This window comes from Polyodon spathula, chromosome 8 (assembly GCF_017654505.1).
Source record: "Polyodon spathula isolate WHYD16114869_AA chromosome 8, ASM1765450v1, whole genome shotgun sequence".
NCBI lineage: Eukaryota > Metazoa > Chordata > Actinopteri > Acipenseriformes > Polyodontidae > Polyodon > Polyodon spathula.
The window spans coordinates 13,670,475-13,688,485 of NC_054541.1; the positions used below are offsets into that span (position 1 = coordinate 13,670,475).

The 18,011-nt window shown below is 40.0% G+C and overlaps 2 protein-coding genes across 2 annotated transcripts; both read left to right on the forward strand.

The window, feature by feature from the left end:
* The first annotated feature begins 8,228 nt into the window (after window positions 1-8,228).
* Window positions 8,229-9,155, forward strand: LOC121320204 (odorant receptor 131-2-like). The gene has a single exon (XM_041258456.1). It carries the CDS (start codon window positions 8,382-8,384, stop codon window positions 9,153-9,155), a length of 774 nt encoding a protein of 257 aa, XP_041114390.1. The 5' UTR covers window positions 8,229-8,381.
* A 4,491-nt stretch (window positions 9,156-13,646) lies between these two features.
* Window positions 13,647-14,612, forward strand: LOC121320205 (odorant receptor 131-2-like). Its single transcript, XM_041258457.1, has one exon. It carries the CDS (start codon window positions 13,809-13,811, stop codon window positions 14,610-14,612), a length of 804 nt encoding a protein of 267 aa, XP_041114391.1. The 5' UTR covers window positions 13,647-13,808.
* Window positions 14,613-18,011: the final 3,399 nt, after the last annotated feature.

Genomic DNA, 18,011 nt, shown 5'->3' on the forward strand with positions numbered 1-18,011 from the left:
TGTTCTGTTTTATATAGCACCTTTCATAGTGGACCACCATCACAAAGCGCTTTACAAGACACAAGACTAGGGTGTGTGAACTATGCATCAGCTGCAGAGTCACTTACAACAACGTCTCACCCGAAAGACAGAGCACAAGTGACTTGCTTAGTGTCACACAATAAGTCAGTGGCTGAGCTGCGAGTTGAACTGGGGACCTCCTGGTTACAAGGCTGTTTCTTTAACCACTGGACCACACAGCCTCCAGTGATGCAGTCCATCGCTGAGGACTGCAGTCCTGAAGCCAGTGCTGTAAAGAAGCAGGCAACTGACACTATCTTGTCGTCACTTCAGCCCCAGGTAACATAGGAGCAGGTGAGCAATGCCCCAGAACACCTTTTCCTTGTGTACCAATTAGGCATACCCAAGGCAGCGTAATTACCACAGGATAATTGAGCGCAGTGAAAGCTAAACGCTCCAGCTGATGTAAACAGCAACAGATTTAAATGCCACCGCTCCAGATCCCTAAACAGCGTGCCTGCCTGCGTCACTCTTTATGTCTGTTTTGTTTTTTTGCAAAGCCTGTTTTAATATGCCAGGGATGGCCCCTGTTTGAATGATTAAAAAAAAAATAGTTGTTTAGATTTTCTGATTTTCAGTCCAACAGACCCCAGTCTTTATTAAATCAGAAAGCATGGCATTGCCATAGCCATGATAAACTCCAGCCATGCAATTTGATTTTCATTCAGGCCCCCACAAGTGAGATTTCAAGCTTCAACACAAGCCTAGAGCATCTGCAATAGATTAGAGCATGTTAATCTGTAAGATCTGCGGGGCACCTGAGTGGTCTTTCACATGACAGTACTGTGTGTGCACTGTACAGGGCAGCCTCACCTGTACAGCACAGTGCCCAGTCCCCAATGAACTGCGAGTGAACCTTCAGACAAAACTGATTCTATATATATATATATATATATATATATATATATATATATATATATATATATATATATATATATATATATATATGTACACTTACATAACCACCAGGACAATACTGACTGTTCAGCCAGTTAAACTGATAATATTAAGTACGATTAAAACCAACTTGTATTGCCAACAGAAACAGAGTAATGGGATTACAGTATCAGGGCATCCCTTTTTTATCTATCACAGCACATTGGTGTGTTACAAAAACAAGCTGCCTGTTTGAAGTGAAATGTAATCCATTCCTGGTCTGAGATTCATTCCAGTGCTGGCACCAAGCTCAGTGTCCACACGTTTTGGATGTTGTCTTAACAAGATCTCACATGTTCTGCTCATTGAAATGCAACTCGGAAGCAGAGAAGAAGCTGTTTAAAATCCTTTACTGTTGTCAAAGAGGTTTACTAAGTTTCTTGCAGTGTCATGTTTATATAAACACATGCGTGGAGTAGTTTGTGTTGCCTGTGTCTGTGTGGTCTGTTGTGAATGTGTCCTTTGGAATCAGGTTGTTTCCTATTAAATGTACTTTCTGTAAATTGATTAATGACCATTTTTAAACATTTCTGTATTCTGGCACTGAATGCAATAAATAAACAAATGCTTTTCCACTTCTTTTGTTAATTCTGGGATTTAATATGTGGCAATATTACTCTTCACCAGTTAATCACAATGACCAAATTGGGATCAGACTGTTCAAAGATGTGATTGTTCCTGACATGAAATATTAGTGGACCAACTCACAACACAACAGTGTACTGCATTGCACCTGTACCCTTCTGGTATTGTATTAATTAAAGTATTGTTTTATTATGCCCCAGTGTTCATACATTGCATGTACTTTGAAACGTGATGCATGACAGTGCTGAGAAGTGAAGAGTGTTTTTAGTTTCTGATCAGCTCTGATAACTGTTTTTCTAGGGCACACTGATGCACGACACCGCTGCTCTTCATCACTTAAACGCGGCTCTGTAGGATTGAATGGCATTATATCACTTTCACATGCAAACAGCAGATGGCGCCATTGGGTTAGTCACAGCACTCATTACACAGTCTGGGGCTGTCTATAACACTATCTATATCACTGCCTATATCACTATATCACTGTCTATGTCTATAAGGTGTGCCTTAGGGCTTGCTTTTCAAAGTTCAGAAAAGTTATTTCATTTGCAAATATGACAAATACAAAATAGCAAAGTTTATATAGAATATGCAAAATAACACTTTGGGAATTGATTGAGCTAGAAAAGCAGACCCTGGGTGTGGCGGCCTACTTAAACATATCTTTGTTTAATTTGTTTAAAAAAATGTATTTATTTTATATTCTTTCCCACAGATTAGTGAGTGTGTTTTTAGGCTACACTTCCCATATTCTCTCAGCACTGACAATCAAGCTGAATTCCCTGGAACTCTGGATCCATCAAACCCAGTTCAGGTAGAAGGATTGAGAGTGAGTGCCCGGCGCCCCCCCCCCCAGCCCCAAAACCACAGCACTGGCATCAGCATTTCTGTACAAAACTGTTCAATAATGCTTATTCTAGGTCAGCCAACACAGGGCTGCAGTCTGCTATAAACACTTTCTAAAGCATACACACACACAGGCCTGCAGTCTGCTATAATCACTTTCTAAAGGATACACACACAGACCTGCAGTCTGCTATAATCACTTTCTAAAGGATACACACACAGGCCTGCAGTCTGCTGTAATCACTTTCTAAAGGATACACACAGGCCTGCAGTCTGCTGTAATCACTTTCTAAAGGATACACACACAGGCCTGCAGTCTGTTATAATCACTTTCTAAAGGATACACACACACACAGGCCTGCAATCTGCTATAATCACTTTCTAAAGGATACACACACAGGCCTGCAGTCTGCTATAATCACTTTCTAAAGGATACACACACAGGCCTGCAGTCTGCTATAATCACTTTCTAAAGGATACACACACAGGCCTGCAGTCTGCTATAATCACTTTCTAAAGGATACACACACAGGCCTGCAGTCTGCTATAATCACTTTCTAAAGGATACACACACAGACCTGCAGTCTGCTATAATCACTTTCTAAAGGACACACACACACACAGGCCTGCAATCTGCTATAATCACTTTCTAAAGGATACACACACAGGCCTGCAGTCTGCTATAATCACTTTCTAAAGCATACACACACAGGCCTGCAGTCTGCTGTAATCACTTTCTAAAGGATACACACACAGGCCTGCAGTCTGCTGTAATCACTTTCTAAAGGATACACACACAGGCCTGCAGTCTGCTATAATCACTTTCTAAAGCATACACACAGGCCTGCAGTCTGCTATAAACACTTTCTAAAGCATACACACAGGCCTGCAGTCTGCTATAAACACTTTCTAAAGCATACACACAGGCCTGCAGTCTGCTGTAATCACTTTCTAAAGGATACACACACACTGGGGTGCAGTCTGCTGTAATCACTTTCTAAAGCATACACACACAGACCTGCAGTCTGCTATAATCACTTTCTAAAGGACACACACACACAGGGCTGCAGTCTGCTATAATCACTTTCTAAAGGATACACACACACAGGCCTGCAGTCTGCTATAATCACTTTCTAAAGGATACACACACAGGCCTGCAGTCTGCTATAATCACTTTCTAAAGGATACACACACAGGCCTGCAGTCTGCTGTAATCACTTTCTAAAGGACACACACACACACACAGGGCTGCAGTCTGCTGTAATCACTTTCTAAAGGATACACACACAGACCTGCAGTCTGCTGTAATCACTTTCTAAAGGATACACACACAGGCCTGCAGTCTGCTATAATCACTTTCTAAAGGATACACACACAGACCTGCAGTCTGCTATAATCACTTTCTAAAGGACACACACACACAGCGCTGCAGTCTGCTATAATCACTTTCTAAAGGATACACACACAGATCTGCAGTCTGCTATAATCACTTTCTAAAGGGATACACACACAGACCTGCAGTCTGCTATAATCACTTTCTAAAGGATACACACACACAGACCTGCAGTCTGCTATAATCACTTTCTAAAAGATACACACACAGGCCTGCAGTCTGCTATAATCACTTTCTAAAGGACACACACACAGGCCTGCAGTCTGCTATAATCACTTTCTAAAGGATACACACACAGATCTGCAGTCTGCTATAATCACTTTCTAAAGCATACACACACACAGACCTGCAGTCTGCTATAATCACTTTCTAAAGGATACACACACAGATCTGCAGTCTGCTATAATCACTTTCTAAAGCATACACACACACAGTCCTGCAGTCTGCTATAATCACTTTCTAAAGGATACACACACAGGCCTGCAGTCTGCTATAATCACTTTCTAAAGGATACACACACAGGCCTGCAGTCTGCTGTAATCACTTTCTAAAGGACACATACACACAGGCCTGCAGTCTGATATAATCACTTTCTAAAGGACACACACACTCAGGCCTGCAGTCTGCTGTAATCACTTTCTAAAGGATACACACACAGGCCTGCAGTCTGCTGTAATCACTTTCTAAAGGATACACACACAGACCTGCAGTCTGCTATAATCACTTTCTAAAGGACACACACACAGGGCTGCAGTCTGCTATAATCACTTTCTAAAGGATACACACACAGGCCTGCAGTCTGCTATAATCACTTTCTAAAGGATACACACACAGGCCTGCAGTCTGCTATAATCACTTTCTAAAGGATACACACACAGACCTGCAGTCTGCTATAATCACTTTCTAAAGGATACACACACAGGCCTGCAGTCTGCTGTAATCACTTTCTAAAGGATACACACACAGGCCTGCAGTCTGCTATAATCACTTTCTAAAGGATACACACACAGGCCTGCAGTCTGCTATAATCACTTTCTAAAGGATACACACACAGGCCTGCAGTCTGCTATAATCACTTTCTAAAGGATACACACACAGGCCTGCAGTCTGCTATAATCACTTTCTAAAGGATACACACACAGGCCTGCAGTCTGCTATAATCACTTTCTAAAGGATACACACACAGGCCTGCAGTCTGCTATAATCACTTTCTAAAGAATACACACACAGACCTGCAGTCTGCTATAATCACTTTCTAAAGGACACACACATGCAGGGCTGCAGTCTGCTATAATCACTTTCTAAAGGATACACACACAGATCTGCAGTCTGCTATAATCACTTTCTAAAGGATACACACAGGCCTGCAGTCTGCTATAATCACTTTCTAAAGGATTTTGACACCATTGATTGACATGTGTGCAGTTTGTGTTATTAAATTCAAAGGACACCGCTCCTTAATCTTCTAAATATTTTAGAATCCACTGAAGCGTGGCATTGGAACATGCAGTGATGTACAGAATGGATTTCTCTGTAACCAGCCTTTGATTACCTGCCTGTTTTAAATCACTTTTAAACCCATTATACTGCAGACCAGCTTTTTACCTACAAAAGAACAATCCAACAGTAAAAGACATGCAGACCAGTACTGATAACAGCTAACCCCCCCCCCCCCCCCCCCCCGGATTCGTTCTTCAACGAGGTGAACTTCATTCTGTTACCCACAAGAATACCTAACCAGCCCCACGACTGCTAGTTGTTCTTTCCAAAACACATGTAATGATGGTTGGATGTCATTCCTGACCTTTTGTCATTGCAGTCTAATGAGGACTGAAGGGAGACGGGAGCATGTTCCGATTAATGGTGTCTTTGGTGCATTACTGACGAGCCTCTGTGGACGGTTCAAAATGTCAGAGAATCCCAAAGGCTTTGTTGAGCAACAAGATCGCTCTGACATGAGAGACAGAGAATGCTGTAATAACCTGGACGAAAACTTCACCACTGGGTAGATTGTCTCTCGTTTCCACCTGTTTTCTACGTTTGGCATTACGCTTTCCACTGCTTTCATTTCCAAGTTGCAAAACTTAGAAAACAAAAATAGCGTAAAAAGTTACACATGCAGTAAACCTAAATATATAATAACTTGGTAAACTAATGTTGGTTTACTTATTTATCGAGCTGTACGGTGAGACCACATGGCAGGGTTAGGCGGAGAGAGCTCCACAGCTGGAGTAGAGATGTCAGGGATATCCACTCTGTTTAAACACTAACCTAATTGTACTGAGACATCTTGCAGTTTATGTCACTCTGACTTCAGTGGAGAAGGCTTCAGCTGTTCAGGAGCTAAAGCTAACCAGGAGGCATATCTTGTCTAAACGGTTTGTGCTACTATATAGCCAAGCTGCTTTGCTCCAGCTTCTTTTCCAGGGTACAGTACAAGCATCCACAATAGAGCCACTGCATGACCTACAAATAGACTCAAGACAAGATCATTTAGGGTTAGATTAGGAATTGTGAAACTACAGTTAGCCGAATGCAACACAGAGGTAATCAGAGCAGCTCTGGTGAGCCTAGGTATATGCTTCTGTTGCAGGAGGTAAGGCAGAAAACAAGGACAGACAGAAGATACTTTGGAAGCATCACAGGCAATTCACGGAAAATGGATGAAATGAGTGGGTGTTGTGAAGACACTTTTCTCATAGGGTGGACAGGGATTCAATGGAAATTATACAAGTTGGCTTTATGCTCCCAGCAACATAACATATAGTGCAGTACATCATACTTCAACCATCAACAAACCCTAATCTGGGCCCCCAGTGCATCATTGAACTTCATCAGATCAAAGGCTGGTAAAAACAACTTCTTGCACAATGCAGACACCGCTGGATACATGGAGGGAGCCAGGAGAGAGCAAGTCCCAGGAAAGGCCAGTGCTGCGAGATGCAATGCACCGGTATGTGTTCTTTACATTGCAGGGAGGGGTGTAGAGGTGAGGGACAATGGTTTTGAAGCAATGCACCAGTATGTGTGCTTTACATTGCAGGGAGGGGTGTAGAGGTGAGGGGCAATGGTTTTGAAGCAATGCACCAGTATGTGTGCTTTACATTGCAGGGAGGGGTGTAGAGGTGAGGGGCAATGGTTTTGAAGCAATGCACCAGTATATGTGCTTTACATTGCAGGAAGGGGTGTAGAGGTGATGGGCAAATGTTTTGAAGCAATGCACCAGTATGTGTGCTTTACATTGCAGGGAGGGGTATAGAGGTGAGGGGCAATGGTTTTGATGGTTAAGCTATGTGGCTTGGTCATTTTGCCCACATTGGCAGCCTTTGTGTGAAAATATGCAAAAAGCTAAAAGATTGAAACCAGTTATGTTAATAATGCACATGTTGGAATCCCTCCCAGGCCAGAATATGACCCTGTGATGTCAAAAGTAGTACGAAAATAGTGAGTAGATAAGGGTTTAAAACACCAGCCTGAATCGGATTGATGCACCAAAAACCATTACAATATAAATGAAAGTCCACACCACACACACACACATATTCCAGCATGACACAGACTCTTCACACAAAGTCTCAAGCTATTTACCTCTAGTCTACTATCAGCCTCAAACTTAATTATCAGCAATATCTGTTATTGCTGGACAGGAATAGCATCACACTCATAGACCTATGTTTAAAGCTATAGAGTACATTGAAAACCCAATACAAGATCTCATGGGCCTAAGGAGTCTATATATAAGTGATCCCTGGATGCAGACGAGACTATATAACTTTGAAGGCAAGGAAGATGATGTTTCCCGAACATTAGCCAGAAACCCAAGAAGAGGGAAGCAATCTTTTTTGCTGTTTAACAAATTGAGCTCCTGTAAGTAAACATATACATAAAATAATATACACATTTCATGTCATAGTGAAGCTGTTGTTGTTTTTCTTTTAGATGTTATTGGTGTTATTCTGTATGGTATGCCTGTTAGCTTTGATCAGTTTTATACAAGGTGATGCAGTTTATGAGGTAGGGATCGGGTTGGAAAACTCCAGTGTGTTGTAGTGCAGAATAATCGTCTGTGTAAAAACTTTAACCCTTCCCAGACAGGTCAACAGAGCTGTGACTGGTTTAGAGTAAATCACTGTGCAAAGGAACTCAACAGGCATTTCTACTGATTTCAAGTCACACAGACAGCACGGGAGATGCAGGTGTTTTGTTAAAGTAGCGGTAAATATTCCATGTGCTTCTTACAGGACATTATGTTTAAGCATGTTTGATTTTGTACATTACCAGCTCCTTTGTTTATTAATGATTTTTATTTCTTTGCTTCTGCAGCCAGTGTTCTGAAGACCAGTCACTTGACATGAACTCTACAGATGGCCCATCCGGCTCTACCTCGAATAGCAGCGGAGCCTCAGCTCAAATCAGAGATGATTTTGACACAGCCGTCACTAAAAATGTCATCATTGTTTTTCTGTGCATTTTCATCAACTACGTCAACGGGACTCTGGTCTTGACATTCTTTAAGAACCGAATATTTTATGAGACTTCACGATACATACTGTTCATTCACATGGTAATCAATGATATTATTCAGTTAACTGTTGCAGTGACATTATTTGTATTGAGTTATATATTATTTAAAATCAATGCCTCCTTCTGTTGTTTTCTATTGTCAGTTGCTGTCTTTGCCACTACGAACACCCCTCTGAGTCTCGCAGCGATGGCTGTTGAGCGTTACGTAGCCATCTGCAACCCCTTGCGGCACTCTCAGATCTGCACGGTGCGCAGGACACACATTCTCATTGCTGTGATCTGGGCTGCAGGCACCATTTCCATATTACCAGATTTGTTTATCCTTTTGGCAACAGAGCCAGTAAGTTTTTTCCACTCATCTGTTTTCTGCATTCGCGATTATGTTTTCAGGTCTCCTGATCTTGTTCAGAAGAGAACCATTTTGCATGCCGTAAACTTAGCTTTTGTTTGGTTTACTTTAACGTACACTTATTTCAGAGTCCTGTTTGCAGTGAAGTCAGCCACCACGGACACAGCTTCTGCTGCAAAGGCTCGCAACACCATCCTGCTGCACGGGGTCCAGTTGCTGCTGTGTATGCTAACGTACATTGGACCTTCCCTGGAATACATTATCTTATATATCTTTCCAGGGAAGTCCTTAGAAATTCGATACTTCACTTACTTAATAGTTCAGGTACTGCCTAGGTCCTTGAGTCCCATGATCTACGGGGTCAGAGACCAAATGCTTAGAAAGTACCTGAAAAGACACTTTTTATGCAAGACTGTAAAAGACGGACAGCTTCAACCCAATAACAATCATCAGACATCATGATAAGTTCCATACCTCCCAAACTGAAGCAATGCCTTTATATATTAGCAATATCATCAGTAAATTGAGACGCAGAACAATGATTGCATTAAGTGTGGGACTGTCAATTAAAGAAAGACAATAAGATGTCTATGGGTAGGTCACATCTGAATTCATTGTTTTCAGCTCTAAATGAAGGAAGCTGGATGCATGGGATATTATACACACAGCATTTGAAATACAGGAACCGGGTTCATTTGTTATTGTTAATGATCTGTACCTTGAGATAACTCTGTGTTAGAAGAATGTTCTGCTGCATATTAGATTGCAGATCCTTCTTTATTTTTTATTAAAACTGGAACAATTAATTTATTTTGTAAGGGTCTTTGTTTCACCTGGAATAATAAAGTTGCTGCAATAAAGAAAAAGTAAATATGACGTGCTGATTGTCTGAAAATTGCTCACAAAAGTGCTTCTGTTTATTCATTTCCCTGTTCACTCCTCATTTCTGTTATAATAAATTAATTACTGACCATAAACCACGGAGTGACACACTCAAACACACAGTGAGGGTGCAATGTTTCCTCTCAAGTGGGGGGTTTTCCAATTCAGTGTTCCAATATGCTATGAGGTCATGCAGCTCCCTGTAGAATCGACAAATGCAGTTGCTGTTCCTTATCAATACCTCTCTTACAAATCCATGTCATGCACCCATATAAACCAACACAGCTCCCTCTGCTGCTCTCCAAGCACATCTCTGAACATTTAAAGCTTGCAGTGTTTAAATACAGCACAGGCTGTCCACTGCCAATGAGAATCAACGGAATGGTTATAGAGATATGTTCCGCCCTCTTTCCTTTTAACACGATTTAATCAGTTGAAAAACACAGCGTCTTTGTGATATACCATAACAAAAAGGATTTCATTAATTAAACCAGGCAGCTTTTCAAATCAATTGCGCGGACACACTGTTTGACAGCAGCAGGCTATGTTTAAATACTTGTGTAATTACACATATAGAAATGATAACAGTGGAAAACAGGCAGAAATAGGGCTGAGTTTGAAAAGTTCAAGTATCAGTTTCTATTTAAATCTTTTTTGAGTGATATTTTATTTGGTATGGAAGCAATTTGATGTGCAACAATTTGTGATGCATCCTCTTGAAAGGCTCTATATAAAATAAAGGTTTTTTGTTTTGACTTGTGCTTGTTTATATCACTTTCCTTATTGACATTTACAGCGCTTGGCGCATATTCTAAACAATGCTGTTGCATATGTGCTTTTCAGCATTTTGAATAGAAATGGCACTCTCAATGTATAACTACAGAAGTGGGAACAAAATTAAAGTGAAACAAAATATAAAAAAAAAAGTAAAAGTAGAAATAATGGAAACATTTCCAAAAATCTGAAAAGGGACACGAAACACTGTATCAGGAGACAATCACGTTTGTTTAACAAAGGAGAATAAACTATTGAATAATACACATTTTAAACAGATATTAAATAATAAACGCAATTTTGAGTGTTTTGAAAATAACAATCACAACAATAAATCTCCTTATTTCTTTTTCAGTCGATCATTATATAAAACCGCCCTTCTAACAGAAAAAACCCCAGTATTGACCAGCACTCTTAGCTACATGGCTACATATCGCTATTGACTCATGCAGCATGACTGTATCATTTTCAAAATGCTTCCTACAGTCCTGGTTTGCATCCTTTAAAATGCCATCCCATTTCTCAGTATACTAGTCTGCATCGACCAAGCAAGCACTGTCCACAGGGGGTTTACTGCGCAGCAATGCAATCCTTTTCATTACTTGAATTCACAGCTGAAATGCTTTATTTGGTATCAGTAGCACATGCTTTGGGAGTTAGTGAACTGTTTGGCTCAACTAAAAAAAAAATAATAAAAAAAAAAATAAAAGCATTGCAACGTGGGATCACAGCTGCAGATTTCTATGTTACGACAAGTATTAATAGATAATGTCAATCACTCATTGAATATAATATGTAATAACAGATATTTAATCTTGCACTCCCAGACTGCCACGATTACTGTTTAGATTTGATCAAATGTTTTTTGGATGCTGTAATGGTTCCCTGTGTAGGTGTGATTGTCCTGTCTAGCCTCTGTTCTGTGCAGGTATGATTGTCCTGTCTAGTCTCTGTTCTGTGCAGGTATGATTGTCCTGTCTAGTCTCTGTTCTGTGCAGGTATCAATGCCCTGTCTAGTCTCTGTTCTGTGCAGGTATGATTGTCCTGTCTAGTCTCTGTTCTGTGCAGGTATGATTGTCCTGTCTAGTCTCTGTTCTGTGCAGGTATGATTGCCCTGTCTAGTCTCTGTTCTGTGCAGGTATGATTGTCCTGTCTAGTCTCTGTTCTGTGCAGGTATGATTGTCCTGTCTAGTCTCTGTTCTGTGCAGGTATGATTGTCCTGTCTAGTCTCTGTTCTGTGCAGGTATGATTGTCCTGTCTAGTCTCTGTTCTGTGCAGGTATGATTGTCCTGTCTAGTCTCTGTTCTGTGCAGGTATCAATGCCCTGTCTAGTCTCTGTTCTGTGCAGGTATGATTGTCCTGTCTAGTCTCTGTTCTGTGCAGGTATCAGTGCCCTGTCTAGTCTCTGTTCTGTGCAGGTATGATTGTCCTGTCTAGTCTCTGTTCTGTGCAGGTATCAATGCCCTGTCTAGTCTCTGTTCTGTGCAGGTATGATTGTCCTGTCTAGTCTCTGTTCTGTGCAGGTATGATTGTCCTGTCTAGTCTCTGTTCTGTGCAGGTATTATTGTCCTGTCTAGTCTCTGTTCTGTGCAGGTGTGATTGTCCTGTCTAGTCTCTGTTCTGTGCAGGTATCAATGCCCTGTCTTTTAAAATACAAGAAATTAAATTAGTTTATATAGCCTATTGATAATAAGTGAAATGTAGCCGATTTGCACATTATCTGAGCTTTACTTCAGTCCCCTACAGTCACAATTTTGAAATAACATTTTTAGAAATTGTAAAACAGTTTATGTGAACTCTATGGAATTTAAGAAGTTGCCAAGACTTTGGGAAAATAGAGCAGTATGTAGTAGGACTTGCAGTGTTCTGTATTTATTTCACTGATGTCTGTTAATAAGTTTTTCACATCACTAACTGCTCTGTTCCAGCTCGCTGAACAAGCACAGCATACTGTGAGCATGCAAGCAGGAATTCTTGAATAGCTGGCTGGTTAAGATGCACACAGAACCAAATAAGCACATATTATAAATTCCAGATGTGTATTATATATTATTAATCCTAAAAGGGTTTAATGAGACCTCATAAAAGCTGTTTCCAAAATAAGGCTTAGGAGACGTTATGTAGAACAATATAGCAATCCCTTCAGACCAGTTAGAGGCAAATCATTCTGACAGAGCAAGATGACGTCACAATCAATTAAGGTTACATCAAAATATTTATAAGCTTCATTTATTACCTCCCAGAACATTAACAACGCAATTGACCAGGACAGAGGTAAGGGATCCTTCCATATTTATTTCACTGATTAATATCTTCACGTTTGTTATGTGTTCTGTAGATCGCTGTTCTTTTCTGATTGTAAAGATCTACGGCAATGACCAGCCATCAATATACAACAACAACAACAACAGCAACATCAACAACAACAACAACAACAACAACAACAACAACAACAACAACAACAAATGCAATCAGTCCTCAGAGCTTGCATAGCTTACACCTGCGCTCATCCAATGGCGATCATCGCATGATAATAGACACAGAAATGTTTGATACATTTGTAGGTATTATTCCACAAAAGTCTTTCCATCTTTCAACACTTATAAGGTTTTTAATAGGTGTTTGGCAATTGAAAGGGACTATTTATATATTTATGTAAAACCAGGTGCTATTGATAGATGCAAGAAATAGACCCCAAAAAATTCCAATTTACATTTACAGCTGTGCATCTAAGTATTGGCACCATGGTAGAAAAAATATGTTTTAATGATGAATTATGATTGTGCAAAGCATAGGTATTCTGCTAGTAAAATAAATGATTGTTTGCCTTTTGTAACATTATTATTATTATTATTATTATTATTATTATTATTATTATTATTATTATTAATAATAATAAAATAATAATAATAATAATAATAATAATAATAATAATAATAATAATAATAATCATTTTAAATTCACCATTTAAGTCAAATCCCCAATTTGCCCGCTATAGAGATTGATCTAGCTCTGTTTAAAGCACCCTGCTATGCAAGATAATATAAATATCTTGTATTTATATATATTTATATGTTTTTTCTTCTGGATTTTACATGGCTTTTTCCTTGGGATTGTTGCTGTTTTCTGCTGGCTGGGTGCTTTAATGAAGTATCATGATATAGTGATTATGCTTTTCACAGTTCTACTTTAGGACAATTATATTCACGAAATTGTGATTCTCGTTTACAGTTTTCACGGCTTCTGAAGACTCAAGACATGAACTCTACTGTAATTCCACCTGAAACAGCCTCCGTGGTAAATGACCCAACCAGGGACTCATTTAACACAGCCCTCGCAAAGAATATCATCGTTGTGTTTGTCTGGCTGTGTCTCAGTTACATCAATGGCACAGTAGTCCTCACCTTCTTCAAAAACGCAATATTTGCCGAGGAGCCCCGCTACATTCTGTTCATCCACATGGTCATCAATGATGCTGTTCAGCTGACTCTTACAGTGACTTTATACATTGTGAGTTATGTTTTCTTCAAAATCAATGTCTCCTTCTGCAGCGTTCTGATATTTCTTGCTCTGTTTGCCACTATGAACACCCCTCTTAATCTCGCAGCGATGGCTGTTGAGCGTTACGTAGCCATCTGCAACCCCTTGCGACACTCCCAGATCTGCACGGTGCGCAGGACTCGCATTCTCATTGCTGTGATCTGGGCTGCAGGTCTCGCTCCTTTGCTCTTCGACTGGTTGTTTTTTTTTGCAACCGAATCTTTAAGTTTTTTTCACTCCTCTATTTTCTGCTATCGTGAGAATGTGTTTAGGTCACCTTTGTTATTTTATAAAAGACAGGCATTTGATATCTTGTACTTCTCCTTTGTTTCCCTCACTATAATTTACACTTATTTGAGGATCATGTTTGCAGCAAGGGCAGCCACCACTGACAGATCTTCTGCTGCAAAGGCTCGCAACACCATCCTGCTGCACGGGGTCCAGTTGTTAATGTGCATGCTGACGTATGTAACACCTCAGATAGAATTGGCTCTATTGCATATTTTCCAAGGACGTATTTCAGACAGTCGATACGTTACGTATTTGGTGGTTTACATTTTACCAAGATTCCTCAGTCCAATAATCTATGGCCTCAGGGACAAGAAGTTTAGAAAATACTTGAAAAGTTACTTTGTATGTAGACCTCAAAAAGTTCAGCCAGCTTTGACAGGTAATTCTGCACCCATTCACACTGACTCCATAAGTGAAATACTGATCACATAACGCTTTGAGTAGAGTATCTCTTTATAGTTTTTGTATTACAGTTTATACATAGAATAGTCTGGACCAGGGGGAGTAGGTGTAAAACCTATATAAAATCCTTAGTTTGCTCCTTTGCACAGGAGTGTCTCCAGTGTCTTCCTGTCTGAATTGTACATACAGACTTTAAGGACAGTTTCAAGTAATGTTTTGTTAAGGACTGTGTATTTTTAGGTGCATTTTGATGAAGTAATAGAGTTTTCAGTTAACAAACCCTGTTTAAAACTTGTTTTAAAGAAGGTTAGAAGTTTACCCTCAGCAGTAACTGCCTATGAATGAAGCATTACATGCTATGAGGGCCAATGTACCGTTTTCATTGACTTCAGAAGTAACATTTATCTGCAAACAATCCTGTTTTATCTTACTTTGTTGCTGCAGGCTCACGAGAACCCTGCAAATTCAAGGGCTACAGTTTATTTCAGTCACTAGTCTTCTGCATTGAGTGTGGTGTTGATTTGGAATGCTCTGTTGGATGTGTGCAGATTGAAGTTTGCAAGCTCTTGGGTTTGCTTGAAATCATTTTGTGTGATTGCTGTAACACTGGCCTCCTGCAATCCCAGTCTCCTACTTCCCTTTGGTCAAATGCATCTCATAAGAGCTCCTTCCTCAGAGTGCAACGTTTTATATCAATAAATACATCACAAAGCTATTCACCCCAAACATCATTAGCACATTTTTTTCACACGACCAATAATAACCAGTAATGTCTAATAACAGCTTATCCACGTAATGCAGAGGCTTGGAAGAGGCCTGAAGCTCTTTTTAAATCTGTTCTATAATTGCTTCATTCAAAACCCAGACCCCAAGTGTCATAAAAAACTGAATAAAAAATTGAGCTTGAAAACAACACACCAAAGGTAAGGTAATGTGGTGGAGCAGTGTCGAGGCCGAGGCTGGCTAGCAGCAGGAGCAGCAGACGCAGATACAAACCAATCCAAAACAAAACCAGCACCCAAGCAAGGCTATCTCGGTGCTGACACTTGTATTTCACATGGCGCCTCACAATGTATTGCATTTAATAGAAACAGTGAGCTCTATATAAGCTGATAACTGATGTGTGCATATGCAACTCCACCCCCAGTAACTTCTACAACTACAGGACACTCATTCAGAGACGAGAGCTCAGCAGGACGAGAAAAAGGCTCAAAGCTGTCATTTAAAGCACAGTAATAAAACACATGTATGCCCTGGGTAGAAGGTAATCAGGCTGGAGGTCTTTCCTGAACCACTTTAATGGGAAGATATTCCTTGCTAAAGTGTGAATCAAGTGGTCTTTATCGTCTTATAAAAGTAAAAGCAAAGCACAGTGTAATAAAGCAGAGTGAAAGCATGGTAAAGCATAGACAACCATTGGAAACAATAGCGAGGTTTGGTGAAGCATATTAATAAACATGGCAAACCAGGGTCAGCTATGGGAAATGCAAAGTATAACCATGGAAAAGCAAAAAAAAAAACGTGCAAAAACATTGCAGTAAAGGGAATCAGCCTATGAGATCTGACCAGTGCATCCATGGAGGAGTATCAAGGTCTGAGGTTGTCAGGGGGCTTGTTTTACCCAGAGCATCTGCTGTGTGAGAAGTGGAGTGAGATGTGATTTGAAAAACCACAGTCTTGTATATCAAAGGTGTGTGGGCACATAAGCTTCTCCCTGTACATTATTGACTACTTTCTGATTGGACTGGGAACCTGCTGGGTACATTATTACAGCAGGTTACAGAGCAGTGGAGGTGATGAGTTTATTATTCATTTTTTAAAATCTCATTGTAAATCCCAGTGAGTCTCAGGTGACTTCATTTGTAACCCTCTTGATAATAAACCTGAAAGCAAGCATGACAGCTGTATCCATTTAGGTCCCTTGAAAAGACTTATAAGCTGGGATTTTCCCCTCAAACATGAGATTTGTGCTGGATAGAGGTAAGTGATCCTTCATTGCAATGCACAGGCACCTCTGTTCTGGCTCAGACACTGACACGCTGACACACTGTGTTGTTGTAGTTTGGGGTTGTTTGTTTGTTTGTCAATAAGATGAAAACCCAGAAAGTTGGACATTATAATTCTTTGGCAATTATTTTTGTGTTTCATGTATTGTGTTTTATTTTTATGGGTCAACGTAAAATGCCTTTTTGATGAAAATAAATCTAAATTTAAAGATGTATTCAAAATGGTTCTTTGACAAATTTAGATTTATTTTCCTCAAAAGGACATTTTGTGTTACCCATATAGGTTTGAAAGAAGGTATAATTACAAAAATGAAAAAAAAATGAAGTTTTCTGGTTGTACACAAAATGTTTAAAATTAAAAAGAAAATGTATTTATTTCATGGTGTTTTGGTCAAAAACCCTTCATTGGCTGTGCATATATATACATATATTTATACAACACAATTCTATCATGGAAAATTAAAATGATGAAAGAAAATGAAATGCCTCAAACACACTTTTGCTCCTCTCTACAGGCGCTGGCACAGTTTTATAAAAAACACTTTTTCTAATTTAATTTAGAACTGTAGAACTGTAACTGGTCTTTCTTTCTTTCTTTCTTTCTTTCTTTCTTTCTTTCGTTCTTTCTTTCTTTCTTTCTTTCTTTCTTTCTTTCTTTCTTTTTTAATTTGAGAAAAAAGGCGCTTGTGAAGATTTTAAGTAGCTTTGAATCCTTCCAAGAGGTTTCTGTGACTGTGATTCCAGCATACACAATCTAGTGTGTAAAATTCAACAGATATTTGAAAGCACGTGTCTAAACATATGGCTTTAAAATATCAGATCACCATGAAGAAAAGACCTATCCAGAGGGTGTTGTAAAATCCCAGCAGTGGCTGCCCTCATAAATGTTTCTGCTCAGAGCAATAGCCAGCGGGTGAGTGTTTGCAGAGCGAGTGGGTGTTTGCTGAGTGGGTGGGTGTTTGCAGAGCAGGTGGGTGATTGCTGAGTGGGTGGGTGTTTGCAGAGCGAGTGGGTGTTTGCTGAGTGGGTGGGTGTTTGCTGAGCGGGTGGGTGTTTGCTGAGCGGGTGGGTGTTTGCTGAGCAGGTGGGTGTTTGCAGAGCAGGTGGGTGTTTGCTGAGTGGGTGGGTGTTTTTATAGAGGGTGAGTGTTTGCTGAGCAGGTGGGTGTTTGCTGAGTGGGTGAGTGTTTGCAGGTTTTTTGGGATATGGCGTGTTATAAAAATCTCTAATTACAATCTGTTAAATCTTTCACCAAAATCCATTCAACACTGCATACAGTCAAGGTAAAGTAATACTTGTCATGCAAACCTCTTAGGAGGTCCCGAAATTGACTATAGTGGTATTGATGATAATGAAATCATTTTCCCTGTCCAGGTTTCCTTTCTTCTCCTGAAGTCCAATCCCAAGGCAATGAACTCTACTA

Excerpts from the sequence above, each read along its gene's own strand:
- LOC121320205 (XM_041258457.1), top strand. The coding sequence starts at position 13,809 with ATGGTCATCAATGATGCTGTTCAGCTGACTCTTACAGTGACTTTATAC.
- LOC121320204 (XM_041258456.1), top strand. The coding sequence starts at position 8,382 with ATGGTAATCAATGATATTATTCAGTTAACTGTTGCAGTGACATTATTT.